We start from the raw sequence: 12124 nt of genomic DNA on the forward strand, positions 1-12124 counted from the left end.
GTTGGCGGGGGCCTTCTAGCCTTTCTGCGTGAGGGGCTACGTGTGAAGCCGCTCCCGCCATTTTTGTTTAGGGCAGGAGATTTCTGCCTTGCCAAATGGATCTAAGGACCACTTAAGAAAAACTGCATTTTTACAATGCTGTTAACTGGTATCGTATTTCGTAGCCTTTTGAGGGATCTAGGACTATTCGGCGAATCTGGTGAAAACTAGGGGACTTTATCGCAGAAAAATGCTCATAGACACGCTCATACATTGTTAAAGGAAAAAAATACATACAGTATATACAAGTTCGGACGCCCCAAACCAATCCATGGATCCCAGATTAAGAACTTCTACTATATATCCGCAGCACTTAAACGAATGAATGTTAAGAGGCCTTCTAACCCTGTATTGATGAAGTTATTGATTTCAATTACTCTTTTTCCTCCATGTTTCCCACTGAATTAGAATATGTAAATGTAGGCAGAGTATATATACCCTGTTCTAAGGTTCTAACACACAAGTAAACAAATGGGCGGGGGCGGGGGGCGGGGCGGAATGGAGAACGACAACAAAAAAAGATGCTGTTTCCATGTGCAGTCTTCAGCCAAAACATTCCAAAACTGCGGATTTAAAACTTCCAATTGCTGAGCATATTTGTGGTGAAATGTAAAAATAATTTTGTAAAGATAACTAAAACGTGACAGCAGTTTTTACTATTCCTACCTAAGGAACAGGAATGAATAATCATTTCTGTTAGTTTTCAATTCCTATTTAGTCAAATGGGAAATAGGGAGGGAGAATGACAATGCTATGTGTGACATTGCTAGATGAATAATAACTGAAAGTGCACAGAATTCTGTGTGAAAATATTTTGCACTTATAAAGTAAATGGTACTGTTGACATCTGAAAAACCTGGAATTTGTAAGTCTGTTTTTTGTTTATTCTCCCAATCTCCTTTCTGCTGCCTCCTCCCTACTTCCTACAACTTCCAAACACTCAACATAACGGGAAGAGCGGTAGTAATTATAACTACCACTTAAAGCAACTTTACTGAGAACATTACCTCTTTTAATTCCACAATAAATGTTATGAAAGAGATATTAGTACATACCCATTATGGATTTTGCTCTTTAACAAGGGAACAAGAAAGACCATATTTTCATTACTTTTCTAAATCAATGTAATTTGCTCCAAGTCTCCCTTCTCCTGGGTTGGCAGAGTATTTAATTGCTAAAATTAATGAAGGGAAACCTCACTAGAGTGGACTCAAGATGATATAAGGAGAAGCTGGAAGGGAAAGCTTTACCACTCAATGTCAGTTAGGGAAAGAGTCATCAGTCACAGGCCCCAACAGGAAAGATACACATTGCATCTTCCACAAGAAATCGACTACGGCAACCAAGCCAGGGACAAACCATCATCATCCCAAACCCTTGCTTTTCTCCAAGGGACTTTTGTTCAAAACAACCCCTCCCATCTTTCTCCTCCATAAGATAATGTTCTTCTGTGTTTGTTTGACTTGCCTATGGCTTTGCCATACCTTGCTTGTCTCGAATTGCAATTTTCTGTTATCCCCATATAAACCTATTTTTGCTGATAAAATAATTGACTTATTTTTAAGGTTAATACACAATCTTAGGGGCACCTGGGTGGCTCAGTCGTTAAGCGTCTGCCTTCGGCTCAGGTCGTGATCCCAGGGTCCTGGGATCAAGCCCCGCATCGGGCTCCTCACTCTGCGGGAAGCCTGCTTCTCCCTCTCCCCCTCCCCCTGCTTGTGTGCCCTCTCGCTGTATCTATCTCTGTCAAATGAATAAATAAAATCTTAAAAAAAAATACACAATCTTAGTCGTTAGTAGGTACATCAGTTAGGATGCTGTTAGCTACCAGAGAAAAGAAAACCAAATAGTGGCTTAAACCATAGGACAGGGTATTCCATATGCATGCAGCATCAGGGAGGCACAGTCTCTTATTTGGATATGATGTCTTTTTTTTTTAAGATTTTATTTTTTTTAAATAATCTCTACACCCAACCAACATGGAGCTCGAACTCACAACCTGGAGATCAAGAGTTCTGCACTCTACTGGCTGATGCAGCCAGGTACCACAGGATATGATGTCTTATGTTATCCTGGCCCAGGGGAAAAATGGGGCTTGGTTAACTCTAAAGGTCTGTCCCTCACCCAAAGTGAGGGGAATCATTAGTCAACCATCAATGAATTTGTAAGATCCAATATGTATAGTACCAAAATAATGCTGTAGTTTTAGACTGCCCATGTTCAAATCCTTTCTCCACCTCTTACTAGGTGTGTGGTCTTAGGCCAAGTACTTAACATCTTTATGCCTCAGTTTCCTCATTGGGGTGTTAGGAAGATAAATGTAATAGTTCTTGTAAAGCACTAAGATTCTTACGAAAATTTTTAACTTGAGAAGTAACTCCATGGGATCTGAGGATAAAACTTTATTGCCATATAATTGGTTTCCTTTGTAATCCTATACATTTTGTTTTATGCATGTAGAAATGTTATGTGAGAAAGGGGTCCCTAATTTATCATTTACCAGAATGTCAAAGGGGTGCAAGATACCAAAAAATGGTTAAGAACTTAGAACAATCCTGGCACAAATTTCTAAGATGTAGGTCATATTCAGTGGGACTTTTCCATCTCCTTTGGCAGAAGCTCCAAAGCTAAAAGAAATACCTGCCGGGGGGCGCCTGGGTGGCTCAGTCGGTTGAGTGTCTGCCCTTGGCTTGGGTCATGATCCCAGAATCCTGGGATCAAGTCCTGCGTCGGGCTCCCTGCTCCTCGGGGGGCCTGCTTCTCCCTCTGCCTCTCTCTCTCTCTCTCTGTCTCTCATGAATAAATAAGTAAAATCTTTAAAAAAGAAAGAAAGAAAGAAAGAAAGAAAGAAAGAAAGAAAGAAAGAAAGAAAGAAAGAAAGAACGAAAGAAAGAGATGCAGGGCTCTTCGGTGGCTCAGTCGGTTAAGCATCTGCCCTTGGCTCAGGTCATGATCTCAGGGTCCTGTGATCCGGCCTGCATCTGGCTCCCTGCTCAGTGGGGAATCTGCTTCTCCCTCTCCCTGTGCCTCTCCCCCCCACTCATGCTCTCTCTCGCTCTCACCTTCTCTCTCTCTTAAATAAATAAATAAATAAATAAATAAATAAATAAATAAAATAAAATCTTAAAAAAAAAAGAGAGAGAGAGAGAAATAGATGCCAAGTGTCCTAAGTATTCTTAGAAAGGATGCTAGACCAACCACACAGGGTATGCTAGGAATAACATGAAGCTTTAGCAATCCTCAGTCCTCACATACCTCCAGGGAATGATACAGCAGAATTGATCAAAGAAGACTGAAAAATGAAAATGCCTAAGAGACAGTTTTCTGAGTGCTGTGTGTTTTCCTCCCCCTTCCCCAAGAGTGAGGAGAGGAGAGTGCATATCCCATCTTACCCCCACCTCAAGCCAAGTGAAAGAACTTACAGAAACTCAGACAATTTTTTTTAAAGGTTTTATTTATTTATTTGACAGAGAGAGCTCAAGTAGGCAAAGCTGCAGGCAGAGGGAGAGGGAGAAGCAGGCCCTTGCTGAGCAGAGAGCCCAATGCGGGGCTCGATCCCAGGACCCTGGGATCATGACCTGAGCCAAAGGGAGACGTTTAACTGACTGAGCCACCCATGGGCCACAAACTCAGACCATTTGACTCTGTGCTCTGTAAGTTTATGTCACCTGAAAAATATAAAGATAATAGACTATTCAAAGAGGTCTTTGATGGCAGAGCAGAGAGAGGGCTGCAGTGGAAGTGGCCTGTATTACAGTTTTGCAAGAAAAATTATCCTGGGGGCCATGTGAATGCCACAGAAGATAGCCAGATTTGAATGACCTTAAGAGGTTATATCTTTGAACCAGGAGCTAAGTGGACTATCCAAATGGTTAACCACAGATTTTTGTCCCCAGTGGTAGGAAATAATACAGTGAGAGGTCCCAGCAGGAGGGGCACTCATTGAGGAACCCACAAAAGGGCCCTATAAGAAAAAAGCCAGGGCACCTGGGTGGCTCAGTTGGTTAAGCGACTGCCTTCGGCTCAGGTCGTGATCCTGGAGTCCCGGGATCGAGTCCCGCATCAGGCTCCCTGCTCGGCAGGGAGTCTGCTTCTCCCTCTGACCCTCCCCCCTCTCATGTACTCACTCTCTCTCATTCTCTCTCTCAAATAAATAAATAAAATCTTTAAAAAAAAATCTATGCAAGAATGAAAAGGATCTGTACAGAAAAATCTTCCTAAGTTCCATTCCCCATGGAGTCAGTTGTACATCTATTGATTTTATCTCCTAAGTAGCTCTCATGGCCATCTCCACTGCTAGGTCCTTAGACTCCCTTGTCTGTATACTACAATAGTCTGCCTCCATCTATGCCGTTCTCAGCTCTCCAAGTAATCCAATATATAAATCTCATCATGTTGCTTCCTTTCTTAAAGTTCTTCATGGATCTCTAGAGGAAAAAGTTTACTTAGCAGACAAAATCACTCATGATCTGCCTTCTCTGTCTAGCCTATTCCCTGACTCCTTGCCCTCAAACTCTGCTCTAGTAAAACTGATCCCTTGTAGGTTCCCATATCTAGCATACTATCTCTTGCTGATATCCCTTTGCCTATGTTCTTCCCTCTGTCTAAAAAAATCCTTCCTCCTCTGGCCCGTCAGAAATCTTTTTACTTAGCCTTTAAGCCAGTATCAGGGTTTTTTGGGGTTTTTTTGTTTTTGTTTTTGTTTTTTTTTAATAATATTGGGTTGACCTGGCCCCTTATTTTCTCTCTTGGAAACTTTCATTCCATCCATCCACATAATTGTCATTGAGGCTGCTTTGTTCTTCCATGACCATAATCCTCTGGCTGAATGCTTCCGAGCAGCACTTAACCAAGGTGAAGACAATAAACCCATTATTTGGGATTTTTTTAAACTAGGAATTCTGTTCTTGGAGAAAACTGCAAGATGGCAAATTCAAGAAATGACTGATGAAGAGATCATGGGGAATCTTAGTAATGTTCGAGTGCCCAGTTCTAGTTAGCCTTCCTTGGATTTAAAGAGTCAATAACCAAGATGAGATAAGAGGAGTAAATTTGGCCTTAGAGCCTTTTTTTTGCCTAAGAGCATCTCAAGTGATGTACCCCAGCCCACTGATATGCTTCAAGTAGCTTACGGTATGCCCAGATGGTGATCCCTGCTGGAAACCTCTAATTGTAAGCATTCTTGTCTATTGACCTAATTTTCTGAATGATCTAATCTGATAATCAGAAAAAAGTTTGAGAAGCACCAACCCAAACTAAAGCAGTAATTCTCAAGTGGGGGTGATTTTGTCACCAGTGGGAGGAGGTGCTATTGACATCTAGTGAATAATACATATGCTGCTAGACCTCCTACAATGCACCAGAACCATACCCCACAACAAAGAATTAGTCAATCGAAGGTGTCAGTAGTGTTATCTTTGAGAATCCCCAAGCTAGAGTAAACTGAACCCTTACCCTATTTGTGAATAGATAAAAATGGATTTTCTTGGGCGCCTGGGTGGCTCAGATGGTTAAGCGTCTGCCTTTGGCTCAGGTCATGATCCCAGGGTCCTGGGATCGATTCCCGCATCAGGCTCCCTGCTCCTTGGGAGCCTGCTTCTCTCTCTCTCTCTCTCTCTCTCTCTCTCTGTCTCTCATGAATAAATAAATAAAAATCTAAAAAAATAAAAAATAAAAAAAATAAAAATGGATTTTCTTGGCAGAGGTCTCAAAAGCCAATGTCAAACACCTTCCCATCCAAATCAAGGTACTATAATGAGGGTAGAGAGGTAGATGCTTCCCCCTCATCTCAAGACAAGTCTGAAGGGCTTTAAGAGGACCATTTTGAAAAGATGACATGTGTCCTTTGGCATATTAGACAGACAAGACTTGGTAACTGATTCTCATTTGAAAAGTCTTAAGTCAATTGGCTAAGACTGCTTCCAAGCAAAAGATGCACACAGGCTGATTGGGAACAGCACATACTTCTGTGAAAGATACACATGTGCTTTTTGTGGACCAAGTGAGGACCCCATGTAAGAGAGCTGGATTGGGTCATCTTGAGAGAGGCTGTCCAATAGGACTTCTTCATGGGTGAGATGATCCTAACCTTTGGATGGATCCTTGGAAACCAGAGGACTGAGGCATATGTCATAAGGTACACCAGAAGATATACTGCTTGTAGGTGATTGTAGATTGTAGATTGTAGGTGAGTGATGATTCCAGGAGAGAAAGATCAGCCTCAGACCTCAACTATACCCAGAGGGCAATGACATCAGGCCAAAACTGTTCTAGTCAGGAAAGATCCTTACTGTCCCTGTCTTCTTCAACCCAGGAGGGGCCCAAAATGAAAAGCCAGTCAGGGGGAAGGGTAGGGAGGGAATGGCAGATAATTTTTCACCTGTAGGGTTCTGGGATTTTTGACGTTGCCACTGGACAGGATTTTTAATACCAGGGAGAAAAGACCATTTGTTTATTATTAGAACATGACTCTAGGACTTTTTAATTACGTGGGAAAAGCTAAAGTCTTTGCCTAAGGTTTTATCCTAGGAACGGAGAGGGATCTTCAGAGTTTTCAGAGACAATAATGAGAAACAATAAAATTGGTTTCTGCCTGCCCCTTACCAAATCCATCATGTTTAGCACGTTAGGAACAACAGTTTGAGTTTCTGTCACTAATATCCAAAAACATATTATAAAGCCTCAGTTTAAATCAGGGTTTCTCAATAGTGGCACTAATGATGTTTTGGACTCTCCCGTCATGTTAATGCAAAGGAATGTAGCTGGTTTCTCTTCCTCCAGTCCTCCTCAGGAATTTTACCACATATCCATCATGGGGGGAACACCCACCACCCCCAGTTGAGAATCAACAAATATTTGAGTCTTTCAATGCTGGACTTTGAGAATACTGTGAGCAAGACAGAAATACTCACTGCTCTCACTGAGCTTTACAGTTCTGAGGGTATAGGCAAAAAATTAAATACACACAAAAACCTTAACATAATTAAAATTTACAATAAATTGTCTGAAGGAAACAAACAGGATGCTGAAATGAGGAATAACGGGGTGAATAGTGTTGCTTTAAACAAGGAATATCCATCCAGGGGTGCCTTGGTGGCTCAGTTGGTTAAGCGACTAAGTCTTGATTTCAGCTTAGATTGTGATCTTGGGGTTGTGAGATCCCTTGGGGCTGTGAGATCCGGCCCCATGTTGGGTTCTGTGCTAAGGGAGGAGTTTGCTTGAGATTCTCTCTTTCCCTCTCCCTCTGCCCTTCCCCCCGCTCATGCTCTCTATCGCTCTCTCTGAAAATGAAAAACAAAATTAACAAAATCTTTAAAAAAGGAATATCAGGGCTGTAGTTAGCCAGGTGAATGAGGGATCGAAGTTTGGAGTATCTGATAATAGTATGTCTGACTAGGGGAAGAGCTTTTGCCAAGGCTTATTCTGTCTCAGGCATATGAACATCAAATATATGTTTTGTGCCATTTTCACTTGCCATTACTCAATTGCAAAAATGAGAAGGTATTTGTCCTTTTTAAAATTTAATTTATTTTATTTTTAAAAAAGATTTTATTTATTTATTTGACAGAGAGAGACACGGTGAGAGAGGGAACACAAGCAGGGGGAGTGGGGGAGGGAGAAGCAGGCTTCCCACTAAGCAGGGAACCTGATGTGGGGCTTGATCCCAGGACCCTGGGATCATGACCTGAGCCCAAGACAGATGCTTAATGACTGAGCCACCCAGGTGCCCCTGGAGAAGGTATTTGTCTTGATATAACCACTTAATTGTCTTCCTTTCTCCCTCTTCCTACCCATATTTCTTTTCTTCTTCCTTTCCTTCATTTCTTCTCCCCCACATTTTTACTTTGATTAAATATTAAATGTACACATTAAAAAAATTTTGCAACTAGCATATTGATGAGAGCAGCCTCTTGCTATCACAGCAAATGTTAGAAAATCTAGAACACGGTCTTTTTCTTTTTTTAAAAAAGATTTTTAAAAAATTTATTTATTTGACAGAGAGAGAGTGAGAGAGCACAAGCAGGGGGAGCAGCAGAGGAAGAGGGTGAAGCAGGCTCCCCGCTGAGCAAGGAGCCCAGGGCCCTGGGATCATGACCTGAGCGAAGGCAGATGCCTCACCGACTGAGACACCAGGTGCCCCAACACTGTCTTTTTTCAAATAAATCCACACAATTCTCCTTTAAGTCTGATACCAGATAACAAGACATCAAGAGAACAAATGTTTTTCATGATCACTCTTACCTCTTAACAAAGGAGTAATATTTAAAACATTTAGATATTCGATTTTTAAAATAAAAATTAACCACATTGCCTACATCCTGTAGTATGTAAACATAATATTTCGAAATATGCTGAAAAAAAAAAAAGGAGTGGTAGTGTCATAGGCATCCTCCAAATTGTGAAACCTCCATCCTCTCTCAGTGAACCCAGGTAGGTGACCCTTTGTGGTGCAAACCGAGGTATTGGTGTCAATTCCTATATAGCTAGCAAAGGTTCATTTTTTTCCACTTTTATCATAAAAATAGAAGTAGAAGCTCCCATATTTTCTACTTGATTCTGATGGAGATTGATCATTTTGCATAGTACTTGGCTACATGCTCCCATTCTGGAAACTATAAAGTTAGAGATAATCAGATTGAAACTGGCAATTTTAACAATAATTTTCATTAACTGTTTTTACTGTTTGCGTAGTAATCAATTGAACAAATTTTAAGTTAGAAGACCTTAGAAGGTCTTGGGGCTGCATGAATAGGTCCGATCACCTCGGACCTATTAGAAGGTATGTCTCTTTCAGCGCTCTCGGCACTAAGCAGATGCTAAGATTTCAATAAATATTTCATTTTATCTTGATTTTGGCCTAGGGGAAAACAGGAGAGATGAATTTCTCCTTTGCAGATGTGGAAAAGGAAAATAAATTACTTTCAGAGAATCTAAGCCCTAAGAAGTTGGGAGAAGAAAGAGGAGAAAAAACAGCGTTGAGTTATGTTGTCTAATATTTCTTTGCATAAGGTTGGAAACCTAAGGCCCTTCAGTGGCCAGCCCTAATGCAAATTCTCTAATGCATTGAAACAAGACCTGCCAAAGGTCGTATAGTGTGAATGTAGAAGAGGGGGAGAATATGTGTAAAAATGACAAGAGCCCGAAGCCTAAAACTGCTCTGCAAGTACTCCGTCCCAGCAGCAGAGCCACTCTGCAAGTCCCAGGGGTTAGGACACACCACGGTCTCTGCACCTGGGTCCAGCCACCGCGGCCACGCCCCAGGGGTGGGGCTGGTTGTCTCGGCAGCTCCGCCCCTTCCCGCCCTCCCGCGACGCCCCAGACGCCCCAGACGCCTGCGGCGTCCGCGGAGACACCGGAAGGAGCTGCGGCTGCTGCGGGAAGTGGCCGGTGCGGGAGGCGGGTACCCCGCGGGCAGCGCTGCGGAGCCATTTCGCGGCCCTCCTGACGCGACGCCTCCCCTCTCCGAATCCCGGGGAGTGAAAGAGGATTTTGCGGAGGTGCGGCCGCAGGCCACCGTTGGCCGCGCTGGCGGGGTCCGCGGGGAAGGCCGTGGAGGTGAGCGCGGCGCTCCTGGGAGGGGCGCGGGGCCGAAGGGCGCTTCGCCTGCCGCCAGGAGCCGCTCTCGGTTCTCGCTCCCAAGCTCTGGGGCTGCAGCCGCTGCAGTGGCTTCTTTTTCTTAGTCTTTGGTGGTGGTGGGCGCGCGGGGGAGATGAAGGCCTAGGTCTCTGTGCTCCGCGTTACTACAGTAATGATCTGGTGGCCGCCACGGCGGGGATCGACGAAGGACGCAAGTCAGTTGCAGATATGAGGAAGGGTCCCCCAGGGGGCGCTCCCCTGGGAAGCGGGAGGCTGGAGGGGTGAAGCGAATCCCTGAGAGGGGCCCCGCTCCTTTCCACGGTGTCCCATCCGATTTGCCAGCCCCCCATGGTGGGCGCAGACGATTGAAAGCCCCGCAGCGCGCTGGATCCTAGGTCTTGGTTTCGCTTTGTAGCGCAATTTGAGGTGATCGGACCTATTCATGCAGCCCCAAAGCCCCGTTATTCATTGTTATTAACGGGAAAATCCTAGGTGTCATCGTCCCTGGAATTTTTCTCCGACCAGTATTTGATCCATGTTGTTTCAGAGGTTGTCCCGTACAGTCTGTCCATCAGCAGCTTTTGTTTGTGTCGAATTTTCATAGTGTGTAGTTTTCCAGACTTTTAGTCATATATATTTACCAAGTACAAAATGTTCTTCATTTGTATGTTTACCGGGTGCAAGTTGAACTATTGTTTGAGAATCTTCTAGGTGTTTTGCACTCAACTTAAACATTTTTAGGGTTTACATTCTCTTATAATTAGTGTTAGGCCTGGAAAATTGGGCCAGAGGGTAAAATCCTAGCAGGAGCATGCATAGGCTCTAAACTGAGGATGAATTTTACCACAGGGATCTCTAGACGTCTTGTTTAATAGATATTTAGAATTACATAATTTTTAATTTAAAAAAAAATTTTTTTTTTAAGATTTTATTTATTCATTTGAGACACAGAGATACAGACAGAAAGAGAGAGCATGAGCAGGGGGAGAGGCAGACAGAGAGGGAGAAGCAGGTTCCCCGCTGAGCCAGGAGCCTGATGTGGGGCTTGATCCCAGGACCCTGGGGTCATGACCTGAGCTGAAGGCAGACGCTTAACTATCTGAGCCACCCAGGCACCCCTAGAATTATATAATTTTTAAAGTTTAAGTAGATTGTTTTTTCTTTAAGAAAAATCTGTTTAAAATATAACGAGGCTGTCTTCAAATCATTTCTAGTTGAGGGGATTTTATCATTTGGGAAGGTCTGATCGAATCAGATAATAAGCTATTTGACTTGAACCTAATACAAATATTGTTAATGAATTAATATTAATATAAATAAGGGAAAAAGTAGGAATCTTATTGATAGATGATGCTAGTTTTATAAAAGGGAGTAGTAATAGTTATATTATGTTGGTAGGTTTGTGTTCTTTCTTTCTTTTTTTTTTTTAAAGATTTTATTTATTCATTTGAGAGAGAATGAGATAGAGAGAGCATGAGAGGGGGGAGGGTCAGAGGGAGAAGCAGACTCCCTGCCGAGCAGGGAGCCCGATGGCAGGACTTGATCCTGGGACTCCAGGATCATGACCTGAGCCGAACGCAGTTGCTTAACCAACTGAGCCACCCAGGCGCCCGGTTTGTGTTATTTCATTGACTTTGGTAGGATTGGAAGAAAAGGATTATATGAAAAATATTCCAGGAATAAAATATTTGACCTGCTGTATGCAAGAGGGATAGTCTACTTAAGATTACATCTCATTTTTGATCTCGTTTATTGCCAACTTTCACTTTTTGTCTTTCATAAACTACCAATAACCAAATAACAGTGCAGTTTAATGGCATTAGATTGTAGTAGTTTATTTTAAATATTTGAAATTCTGAGTTGAGATAATTTTTAATTTTTATGTATTGCTGTTAGAATTTTCAATGACCTTTCACATGTGCAATCTTAGTTGAACCTCATGCCAAGTCTCTAAATTAGGAATGCCAAGAAGTAAAGTCTTTTCCCATGACAGAAGCATTTCAAAATTGTGTAAGGGTCAGAATTTCATTAAAGCCTGAAATAATCTTGCTGAAGTAACCTTTTATAAAAATTGGAATTCAGATAGATATTAAAGCACTGTGAATTATAAAATAAGACTGTGGACTCTGCAAGAGCATGAAGTACAAAAATGATGAAAGATTTATGGTGAGAAATTTGAAATATGGGTATCTTTTTAAAAGTAATAAGTAACAGCTTTTTTTTATTTTTTAATTTTATTTTTTAATTTTTTTTTTAAAGATTTTATTTATTTATTTGACAGAGAGAGACACAGTGAGAGAGGGAACACAAGCAGGGGGAGTGGGGGAGGGAGAAGCAGGCTCCCCACTGAGCAGGGAGCCCGATGCGGGACTCGATCCCAGGACCCTGAGATCATGACCTGAGCCGAAGGCAGACGCTTAACCACTGAGCCACCCGGGCGCCCCTAGCTTTTTTTTTAAAGTTTTAATTATTAAGTAATCTCTACACCAAACATGGGGCTTGAATTAAC

The 12124-nt window shown here is 42.4% G+C and overlaps 1 protein-coding gene across 5 annotated transcripts in view; it reads left to right on the forward strand.

The window, feature by feature from the left end:
- The first annotated feature begins 9374 nt into the window (after nt 1-9374).
- USP33 (ubiquitin specific peptidase 33) overlaps nt 9375-12124 on the forward strand; it is a 58999-nt gene continuing 56249 nt past the window's right edge. For 3 of the 5 annotated variants that reach the window (XM_064588956.1, XM_045897379.3, XM_045897381.2), the window contains exon 1: nt 9393-9594. Coding sequence is in view for 1 of the 5 variants with exons in the window: in XM_045897380.3 (XP_045753336.1) it covers nt 11752-11781 (30 nt within the window). In the remaining 4 variants the exon portion in view is untranslated. Of the gene's footprint in view, nt 9595-11262; nt 11782-12124 lie in introns of those variants that run through there. The other 2 variants (XM_045897382.3, XM_045897380.3) reach the window with 2 other exon arrangements.

This window comes from Mirounga angustirostris, unplaced genomic scaffold (assembly GCF_029215605.1).
Source record: "Mirounga angustirostris isolate CCGP_5_RB_7025 unplaced genomic scaffold, mMirAng1.0.hap1 SCAF_4, whole genome shotgun sequence".
Taxonomy (NCBI): domain Eukaryota; kingdom Metazoa; phylum Chordata; class Mammalia; order Carnivora; family Phocidae; genus Mirounga; species Mirounga angustirostris.